General features: G+C 46.6%; 1 protein-coding gene across 1 annotated transcript in view; it reads right to left on the bottom strand.

Annotated features, from left to right (window-relative positions):
* ECHS1 (enoyl-CoA hydratase, short chain 1) overlaps positions 1-7,458 on the bottom strand; it is a 31,399-nt gene extending 23,941 nt beyond the window's left edge. Inside the window, exon 1 of the mRNA XM_038744134.1 lies at positions 7,364-7,458. Coding sequence (XP_038600062.1) covers positions 7,364-7,445 — 82 coding nt within the window. The 5' untranslated portion in view covers positions 7,446-7,458. The remainder of the gene's footprint in view (positions 1-7,363) is intronic.
* Between the last annotated feature and the right edge of the window lie 4,157 nt (positions 7,459-11,615).

Below are 11,615 nucleotides of genomic sequence, written 5' to 3' on the forward strand. Positions count from 1 at the left end.
AATAATGGCATTTATTAAGCGCTTACTATGTGCAAAGCACTGTTCTAAGCGCTGGGGAGGCTACAAGGTGATCAAGTTGTCCCACGGGGGGCTCACAGTCTTAATCCCCATTCTACAGATGAGGTACCTGAGGCACAGAGAAGGGACTTGCCCAAAGTCACACAGCTGACAATTGGCAGAGCCAGGATTTGAACCCAGGACCTCTGACTCCAAAGCCCAGGCTCTTTCCACGGAGCCACGCTGCTTCCTTCTTAAAATAAAGGATTTGGCACACTGCCATCTTTGTAGAGTCGGGAAGCCGTCCTGCGAGAGTTCTGTGTTTCAGCGCTTCCAATCAGTCAGGTTACATTGCCCACCAACTCTGTTGTATTGAACTTGCCCAAGCGTTTAGTACAGTGCTCTGCACACAATCAGTGCTCAATGAACAGCACTGATTGATTGCCGGACTCGGTGTGCGTGGCCCTGCTGCCCCCTACCCTGTCCTACGTTGCCCATCAATAATAATAACGATTCTAAGGTCTTACTATGTGCCAGGCACTGTACTAAGCGCTGGGGTGGATACAGGCAAATTGGGGTGAACGCAGTCTCTATCCTGCACTGGGCACATGCATTTAATCCCCATTTTACAGATGACAGAACTAAAGCCCAGAGAAATGAATTGACTTGTCCAAGATCACACAGCAGACAAGTGGCGGAGCTGGAATGAGAACCCATGACCTCCTGACTCCTTAGCCCGGGCTCTAATAATAATACTTGCGGCATCTGTTAAGCATTTACTATGTGCCAGGCACTACACTAAGCGCCGGGGTGGATACAAGCCAATCGGGTTGGACCCAGTCCCTGTCCCCCGTGGGGCTCACAGTCGTCTCTATGCCCACTTTCCAGATGAGGGAACTGAAGCCCAGAGAAGTGAAGTGACTTCAATCGCATTTATTGAGCACTTACTGTGCGCAGAGCACCGTACTAAGCGCCTGAAAAGTACAAGTCGACAGATAGACACGGTCCCTACCCAACAACGGGCTCACAGTCTACAAGGGGAGACGGACAACAAGACAAAACAAAACAGACAGACAGGCATCAACAGTTTGGGAGTCAGAGGTCGTGGGTTCTAATCCCTGCTCCGCCACTTGTCAGCTGTGTGACCTTGGGCAAGAAACTTCACTTCTCTGGGCCTCAGTTCCCTCATCTGGAAAATGGGGATTAAAGCCTGTGAGCCCCCGCCGTGGGACAACCTGATCACCTTGTATCCTCCCCAGTGCTCAGAACAGTGGTTGCCATGCAGTAAGCGCTTAACAAATACCCTCATTATTATTATTGTTAGAAGGGGGAAGACAGACAACAAAACAAAACAAGTAGACAGGTGTCAATAGCAGTGTGGATCAATGAAAAGAGGACTGGCTTGGGAGTCAGAGGTCGTGGGTTCAAATCCCGACGCTGCCACTTGTCAGCTGTGTGACCTTGGGCAAGTCACTTAACTTCTCTGGGCCTCAGTTCCCTCATCTGGAAAATGGGGATTGACTGTGAGCCCCCGTGGGACAAGCTGATCACCTTGTATCCCTCTCAGCGCTTACAACAGTGGTTGGCACGTAGTAAGCACTTAAATACCATCATTATTATTATTATTATTATGTCTGCTGTGTCACCTTGGGCAAGTCACTTAACTTCTCTAGGCCTCAGTTACCTCATCTGTAAAATAGGAATGAAGTCTGTGAGCTCCACGTGGGACAACCTAACGACCTTGTATCTACTCCAGCGGTTAGCACAGTGCTCGGCACAGAGTAAGCGCTTAACAAATACCAAGATTATTATATTAGAAGGGGGAGACAGAGAACCAAACTGAACAGATAGGCATCAATAGCATCCAAAAAGATAAACGGAATTCTAGATCTCGACACGTCATGAATGAAAGGGATGGGGAAATAATAATAATAATGTTGGTATTTGTTAGGCGCTTACCACGTGCCGAGCACTGTTCTAAGCGCTGGGGAGGTTCCAAGGTGATCAGGTTGTCCCACAGGGGGCTCACAGTCTCAATCCCCATTTAACAGATGAGGCCACTGAGGCCCAGAGAAGTGAAGTGACTTGCCCAAGGTCACATACAGCTGACAAGTGGCGGAGGCGGGATTAGAACCCACGACCTCTGACTCCCGAGCCCAGGCTCTTTCCACTAAACCGTGCTGCTTCTCAGAGTACCAGAGCTCTAAAGTGCCAGATCCGGAGCTGGAGGCCGAGGCAGGGCATAGATGATAATAATGGCATTTATTATAATAATAATAATGATGACGATGGCATTTATTAAGCACTTACTATGTGCAAAGCACTGTCTTAAGCGCTGGGGAGGTTACAAAGTGATTAGGTTGTCCCACAGGGGGTTCACAGTCTTAATCCCCATTTTACAGATGAGGGAACTGAGGCCCAGTGAAGTTTCTTGCCCAAGGTCACACAGCCGACAACAGAATTTGAACCCATGACCTCTGACTCCAAAGCCCGTGCTCTTTCCACTGAGTCACGCTGCTTCTCTATCAGAATAAATAATAACAATAATGACATTTATTAAGTGCTTAATTTGTGCAAAGCACTGTTCTAAGCGCTCAGGGGATACAAGGTGATCAGGTTGTCCCACGGGGCGGGGCTCACCGTCTTCCTCCCCATTTTACAGATGAGGGAACTGAGGCCCAGAGAAGTGAAGTGACTTGTCCAAAGTCATACAGCTGGCAATTGGCAGGGCCGGGATTTGAACCCCTGACCTTGGACTCCAAAGCCCGGGCTCTTTCCACTGAGCCACACTGCTTCTCTTTATTAACCGCTTACTATTCATTCATTCATTCAATCGCATTTATTGAGCGCTTACTGTGTGCAGAGCACTGTCCTAAGCACTTGGGAAGTCCAAGTTGGCAACTTATAGAGACGGTCCCTACCCCACAGCAGGCTCACAGTCTAGAAGGGGGAGACAGACAACAAGACACATTAACAAAATAAAATAAATAGAATATGTATAAATAGAGTAATAAATTCATTCATTCATTCATTCAATCGTATTTATTGAGCGCTTACTGTGTGCAGAGCACTGTACTAAGCGCTTGGGAATTACAAGATGGCAACATATAGACGGTCTCTACCCAACAACACTCGGGCTCACAGTCTAGAAGGGGGAGACAGACAACAAAACATGCGGACAGGTGTCATCAGAATAATTAAAAGTAAAGCTAGATGCACACCATTAACAAAATAAATAGAATAGTAAATACGTACAAATAAATAGAGTAATAAATCTGTACAAACATATATACAGGGGCTGTGGCGAGGGGAAGGAGGTAGGGCGGGGGGGGATGGGGAGGGGGAGAGGAAAACGGGGCTCGGTGTGGGAAGGCCTCCTGGAGGAGGTGAGCTCTCAGTAGGGCCTTGAAGGGAGGAAGAGAGCGAGCTTAGTGGATGGGCAGAGGGAGGGCATTCCGGGCGAGGGAAGGACGTGGGCCGGGGGTCGACGGCGGGACAGGCGAGAACGAGGTACAGTGAGGAGATCAGCGGCGGAGGAGCGGAGGGTGCGAGCTGGGCTGGAGAAGGAGAGAAGGGAGGTGAGGTAGGAGGGGGCGAGGTGGTGGACAGCCTTGAAGCCCAGGGTGAGGAGTTTTTGTCTGATGTGTGCAAAGCACTGTTAACAATAATAATGATGTTATTTATTAAGTGCTTACTATGTGCAAAGCACTGTTGTAAACGCTAGGGGGATACAAGGTGATCAGGTTGCCCCACGTGGGGCTCACAGTCTTCATCCCCATTTTCCAGATGAGGTCACTGAGGCCCAGAGAAGTGAAGTGACTTGCCCAAAGTCACCCAGTTGACAAGCGGCAGAGCCGGGATTCAAACCCCTCACCTCTGACTCCAAAGCCCGGGCTCTTTCCACTGAGCCACGCTGTTTCTCTAGGCGCTGAAGTGGCTGCTGTCTTCCCCGCCGTGCCACTCTATTCATTCAGTCTTCAAATCCTGGCTCCGCCCCTTGTCGGCTGTGTGACTTTGGGCAAGTCACTTCACTTCTCTGGCCCTCAGTTCCCTCATCTGTAAAATGGGGATGAAGACTGTGAGCCCCCCGTGGGACAACCTGATCACCTTGTATCTCCCTGGCGCTCAGAACAGTGCTTTGCACATAGAAAGCGCTTAATAAATACCATTATTACCTCACCTGTAAAATGGGGATGAAGACTGTGAGCCCCACGCGGGACAACCTGATCTCAGCACCTGTATATATGTTTGTACAGATTTATTGCTCATTTATTTTACTCGTACATATTGACTATTCTATTTATTTGTCAATGATGTGCACCTAGCTTTCTTTCTATTTATTCTGATGACTTGACACCTGTCCACCTTGACACCTCTCCCCCTCCTCCCCCTCTCTATCCCCCCCGTCTTACCTCCTTCCCTTCCCCACAATACCTGTATATTTGTATATATGTTTGTACATATTTATTACTCTATTTTACTTGTACATATCTATTCTATTTATTTTACTTTAATACGTTTGGTTTTGTTTTCTGTCTCCCCCTTCTAGACTGTGAGCGCACTGTTGGGTAGGGACCGTCTCTATACGTTGCCAACTTGTACTTCCCAAGCGCTTGGTACAGTGCTCAGCACACAGTAAGCGCTCAATAAATACGACTGAATGAATGACTGAACTTAGCTTTAACTCTATTTGTTCTGAGGACTTGACACCTGTCCACATGTTTTGTTTAGTTGTCTTTTAGACTGTGAGCCCACTGTTGGGTAGGGACTGTCTCTATATGTTGCCAACTTGTACTTCCCAAGCGCTTAGTACAGTGCTCTGCACACAGTAAGCGCTCAATAAATACGACTGATTGATTGTCTGTCTCTCCCCGCTACACCGTGAATCCGTTGTTGGGTAAGGACCGTCTCTTTACGTTGCCGACTTGTACTTCCTAAGCGCTTAGTACAGTGCTCTGCACACAGTAAGCGCTCAACAAGCCCCAGACTGAACTGATCACCTTGTAACCTCCCCAGCGTTTAGTACAGTGCACACAGTAAGCGCTCAACAAGCCCCAGACTGAGCTGATCACCTTGTAACCTCCCCAGCGCTTAGTACAGGGCTCAGCACACAGTAAGCGCTCAATAAATACGATGGAAACATACTTCCCAAGGGCTTAGTGCAGTGCTCTGTACACAGTAAGCGCTCAATACGAATGAATGAATGAATCTAGCTTTATTTCTATTTATTCTGATAACTTGGCACCTGTCCACATGTACGGTTTTGTCGTCTGTCTGCCAACTTGTACTTCCCAAGCGCTTAATGCAGTGCTGTGCACACAGTAAGCGCTTAATAAATACTATTGAATGAATGAATCTAGCTTTACTTCTGTTTATTCTGATGACTTGGCACCTGTCCACATGTATGGTTTTGTCGTCTGTCTCCCCCTCCTAGACTGGGAGCCCGTTGTTGGGTAGGGACCGTCTCTAGATGCTGCCGACTTGGACTTCCCAAGCGCTTAGTACAGTGCTCTGCACACAGTAGGCGCTCAATAAATACGAATGAATGAATGAATGAATCTAGCTTTATTTCTATTTATTCTGATAACTTGGCATGTATGGTTTTGTCGTCTGTCTGCCAACTTGTACTTGGCATGTACGTTTTTGTCGTCTGTCTGCCAACTTGTACTTCCCAAGCGCTTAATGCAGTGCTGTGCACACAGTAAGCGCTTAATAAATACTATTGAATGAATGAATCTAGCTTTGCACACAGTAAGCGCTCAATAAATACGACTGAATGAATGAATCTAGCTTTATTTCTGTTTATTCTGATGACTTGGCACCTGTCCATCTGCTTTGTTTTGTCGTCCGTCTCCCCCACCTAGACTGGGAGCCCGTTGTTGGGTAGGGACCATCTCTAGATGCTGCCGACTTGGACTTCCCAAGCGCTTAGTACAGTGCTCTGCACACAGTAGGTGCTCAATAAATACGAATGAATGAATGAATCTAGCTTTATTTCTGTTTATTCTGATGACTTGGCACCTGTCCACCTGTTTTGTTTTGTCGTCCGTCTCCCCCTCCTAGACTGGGAGCCCGTTGTTGGGTAGGGACCGTCTCTAGATGCTGCCGACTTGGACTTCCCAAGCGCTTAGTACAGTGCTCTGCACACAGTAAGCGCTCACTAAATACGACTGAATGAATGAATCTAGCTTTATTTCTGTTTATTCTGATGACTTGGCACCTGTCCACCTGCTTTGTTTTGTCGTCCGTCTCCCCCTCCTAGACTGGGAGCCCGTTGTTGGGTAGGGACCGTCTCTAGATGCTGCCGACTTGGACTTCCCAAGCGCTTAGTACAGTGCTCTGCACACAGTAGGCGCTCAATAAATACGAATGAATGAATGAATGAATCTAGCTTTATTTCTATTTATTCTGATAACTTGGCATGTATGGTTTTGTCGTCTGTCTGCCAACTTGTACTTGGCATGTATGGTTTTGTCGTCTGTCTGCCAACTTGTACTTGGCATGTATGGTTTTGTCGTCTGTCTGCCAACTTGTACTTGGCATGTATGGTTTTGTCGTCTGTCCGCCAACTTGTACTTCCCAAGCGCTTAATGCAGTGCTGTGCACACAGTAAGCGCTCAATAAATACGACTGAATGAATGAATGAATCTAGCTTTATTTCTGTTTATTCTGATGACTTGGCACCTGTCCACCTGCTTTGTTTTGTCGTCTGTCTCGTAGGGACCGTCTCTAGATGCTGCCGACTTGGACTTCCCAAGCGCTTAGTACAGTGCTCTGCACACAGCAGGCGCTCAATAAATACGAATGAATGAAGGAACCTAGCTTAATTTCTGTTTATTCTGATGACTTGGCGCCTGTCCACATGTATGGTTTTGTCGTCTGTCTCCCCCTCCTAGACTGTGAGCCCACCGTTGGGTAGGGACCGTCTCTATATGTTGCCAACTTGGACTTCCCAAGCGCTTAGTATAGTGCTCTGCACACAGTGAGCGCTCAATAAATACGACCGAATGAATGAATGGGCCTCAGTTCCCTCATCTGTAAAATGGGGATGAAGACTGTGAGCCCCACGTGGGGCAACCTGATCACCTTGTTATCCCCCCAGCGCTTTGCACGTAGTAAGCGCTTAACCCCCCCCCCCCCGCCTTTTAGACTGTGAGCCCACTGTTGGGCAGGGACTGTCTCTATGTGATGCCAATTTGTACTTCCCAAGCGCTTAGTACAGTGCTATGCACATAGTAAGCGCTCAATAAATACGATTGATTGATTGATTAACAAATACCATCATCATCATCATCATCAATAAATACTATTGAATGAATGAATGATCATTATTATTATTATTATTGAGCGCTTCCTGTGTGCTTACCGGCGGTGTAGGCCCGGAGCGGGGCGGCCAGGAGGGACGACGACGACAGGAGGGTCCGCACTCCCGCCATGACGCCCGCCATGGCGCCCGCCGCCGCCGCGCTTCTCCTCAGCTGAGGCGCCGCCCCGCGCCTGCGCGCCGCCCCCGCCGCCCCGCGCCTGCGCACCGCCCCCCGCCTGCGCACCGCCCCCCCGCCGCCCCGCGCCTGCGCACCGCCCCCCCCCGCCGCCCCGCGCCTGCGCACCGCCCCCCCCCCCGCCGCCCCGCGCCTGCGCACCGCCCCCCGCCGCCCCGCGCCTGCGCACCGCCCCCCCCCGCCGCCCCGCGCCTGCGCACCGCCCCCCCCCCCGCCGCCCCGCGCCTGCGCACCGCCCCCCGCCGCCCCGCGCCTGCGCGCCCCGGGGGGTGGGGGAGGGGCGAGGGAGCGCGCACCAACTCTGACCCCGCCCCTCGCTCAGGCCGCGCCCCCTCAGCGCTTAGAACACTGCCTGGCACATAGTAAGCGCTCAATCAATCAATCAATCAATCAATCGTATTGATTGAGCGCTGACTGTGTGCAGAGCACTGGACTAAGCGCTTGGGAAGTCCAAGTTGGCAACATATAGGGACGGTCCCTACCCAACAGCGGGCTCACAGTCTAAAATAATAATAATAATGTTGGTATTTGTTAAGCGCTTACTACGCGCCAAGCACTGTTCTAAGCGCTGGGGTAGATACAAGGTGATCAGATTGTCCCACGTGGGGCTCACAGTCTTCATCCCTATTTTACAGAGGAGGGGGCTGAGGCCCAGAGAATCAATCAATCAATCAATCATATTTATCGAGCGCTTACTATCATCATCATCATCATCAATCGTATTTATTGAGCGCTTACTATGTGCAGAGCACTGTACTAAGCGCCTGGGAAGTACAAATTGGCAACATAGAGAGACAGTCCCTACCCAACAGTGGGCTCACAGTCTAAAAGGGGGAGACAGAGAACAAAACCAAACATACTGACAAAATAAAATAAATAGAATAGATATATACAAATAAAATAAATAGAGTAAAAAATATGTACAAACATATGAGCACTGTACTAAGCGCTTGGGAAGTACAAATTGGCAACATATAGAGACAGTCCCTATCCAGCATTGGGCTCACTTGCCCAAGGTCACACAGCTGACAAGTGGCGGGGCCAGGATTTGAACCCACGACCTCTGACTCCAAAGCCCGTGCTCTTTCCACTGAGCCACACTGCTTCCCCAATAAATGCCATCATCATTATTATTATTATTATGCAGGCCCCGCCCCTCGCGCAGGCCCCTCCCCCTTAGCGCTTAGAACACTGCCTTGCACATAGTAAGCGCTTAATAAATGCCATTATCATTATTATTATTACGCAGGCCCCGCCCCTTTAGCGCTTAGAACAGTGCTTTGCACATAGTAAGCACTTAATAAATGCCATTATTATTATTATTATGCAGACCCCGCCCCTCTCGCAGGCCCCGCCCCCTTAGCGCTTGGAACAGCGCTTTGCACATAGTAAGCGCTTAATAAGCACTCCCCCCTGCCCCTCGTCCCCCTCTCCATCCCCCTGTCTTACCTCCTTCCCTTCCCCACAGCACCTGTATATATGTTTGTACATATTTAGTACTCTATTTATTTTACTCGTACATATCTATTCTATTTATTTTGTTTTGTTAATGCGTTTGGTTTTGTTGTCTGTCTCCCCCTTCTAGACTGTGAGCCCGCTGTTGGGTAGGGACTGTCTCTATATGTTGCCAATTTGTACTTCCCAAGTGCTTAGTACAGTGCTCTGCACATAGTAAGCGCTCAATAAATACGATTGATGATGATGACGATGTTGGGTAGGGACCGTCTCTATATGTTGCCAACTTGCTGAGCAACAGCAACCTTACACTCCCCAGCCCCCAGTAGAACAAGACGAGGAGCCATCATTGTCCCCAACCAATGGCAACCCATTACTTTTAGACTGTGAGCCCACTGTTGGGTAGGGACTGTCTCTAAATGTTGCCAATTTGTACTTCCCAAGCGCTCAGTACAGTGCTCTGCACATAGTAAGCGCTCAATAAATACGATTGAAGATGATGATGATGATTATTACTACCTTATCCCGGGACACAGGCCAGACCAAATGTGGGAAACAGGCTTCTGGTCAAAAAGCAAGACGCAACCATTACAGAAGTTCAACTGAAATCCCCAAATTTCGGGCAAGCCGGGGCAACCTTGCAGTATCCAGGACAGCAGATGAAACCAGTGAAACAGTCGAGGCAGAATACAACAGTTCCCCCAGGTCAACTAAAGCCACCCCTGAAAGGGCAGCCAACAAAGCCCCCCGACATGGACAAAGCTCTTCGCCTCAGCCAGACTTCTAGAGCACGAGGCCGACCCCAGGATACAAAGCCTGGCGTGGAAATCATCATCAATCGTATTTATTGAGCGCTTACTATGTGCAGAGCACTGTACTAAGCGCTTGGGAAGTACAAATTGGCAACATCTAGAGACAGTCCCTACCCAACAGTGGGCTCACAGTCTAAAAGGGGGAGACAGAAAACAAAACCAAAAGTACCAACAAAAAATAAATAGAATGGATATGTACAAGTAAAATAGAGTAATAAATATGCCCTACCCAATAGTGGGCTCACAGTCTAAAAGGGGGAGACGGAGAACAAAACCAAACGTACCAGCAAAATAAAATAAATAGAATAGATATGTACAAGCAAAATAATTAAATAAATAAATAGAGTAATAAATATGCCCTACCCAACGGTGGGCTCACAGTCTAAAAGGGGGAGACAGAGAACAAAACCAAACGTACTAACAGAATAAAATAAATAGAATAGATATTTACAAGCAAAATAAATAAATAAATAGAGTAATAAATATGCCCTACCCAACGGTGGGCTCACAGTCTAAAAGGGGGAGACGGAGAACAAAACCAAACGTACTAACAAAATAAAATAAATAGAATAGATATGTACAAGTAAAATAAATAATTAAATAAATAGAGTAATAAATATGCCCTACCCAACAGTGGGCTCACAGTCTAAAAGGCGGAGACAGAGAACAAAACCAAACGTACTAGCAAAATAAAATAAATAGAATAGATATGTACAAGTAAAATAAATAAATAAATAAATAGAGTAATAAATATGCCCTACCCGACAGTGGGCTCACAGTCTAAAAGGGGGAGACGGAGAACAAAACCAAACGTACTAGCAAAATAAAATAAATAGAATAGATATGTACAAGTAAAATAAATAAATAGAGTAATAAATATGTCCTACCCAACAGTGGGCTCACAGTCTAAAAGGGGGAGACAGAGAACAAAACCAAACGTACTAACAAAATAAAATAGAATAGATATGTACAAGTAAAGCAAATAAATAAATAAATAAATAAATAGAGTAATAAATCTGCCCTAACCGACAGTGGGCTCACAGTCTAAAAGGGGGAGACAGAGAACAAAACCAACCGCACTACCAAAATAAAATAAATAGAATAGATATGTAAAAGTAAAATAAATAAATAAATAAATAGAGTAATAAATATGCCCTACCCGACAGTGGGCTCACAGTCTAAAAGGGGGAGACAGAGAACAAAACCAAACGCACTAGCAAAATAAAATAAATAGAATAGATATGTACAAGTAAAATAAATAAATAAATAGAGTAATAAATATGCCCTCCGACAGTGGGCTCACAGTCTAAAAGGGGGAGACAGAGAACAAAACCAAATGTACTAACAAAATAAAATAAATAGAATAGATATGTACAAGTAAAATAAATAAATAGAGTAATAAATATGCCCTACCCAACAGTGGGCTCACAGTCTAAAAGGAGGAGACAGAGAACAAAACCAAACGTACTAGCAAAATAAAATAAATAGAATAGATATGTACAAGTAAAATAAATAAATAAATAGAGTAATAAATATGCCCTACCCAACGGTGGGCTCACAGTCTAAAAGGGGGAGACAGAGAACGAAACCAAACGTACTAACAAAATAAAATAAATAGAATAGATATGTACAAGTAAAATAAATAAATAAATAAATAAATAGAGTAATAAATATGCCCTACCCAACGGTGGGCTCACAGTCTAAAAGGGGGAGACAGAGAACAAAACCAAACGTACTAGCAAAATGAAATAAATAGAATAGATATGTACAAGTAAAATAAATAAATAAATAAATAAATAGAGTAATAAATATGCCCTACCCGACAGTGGGCTCACAGTCTAAAAGGGGG

The sequence above is a fragment of the Tachyglossus aculeatus genome, chromosome 3, assembly GCF_015852505.1.
Source record: "Tachyglossus aculeatus isolate mTacAcu1 chromosome 3, mTacAcu1.pri, whole genome shotgun sequence".
NCBI classification, from domain to species: Eukaryota; Metazoa; Chordata; class Mammalia; order Monotremata; family Tachyglossidae; genus Tachyglossus; species Tachyglossus aculeatus.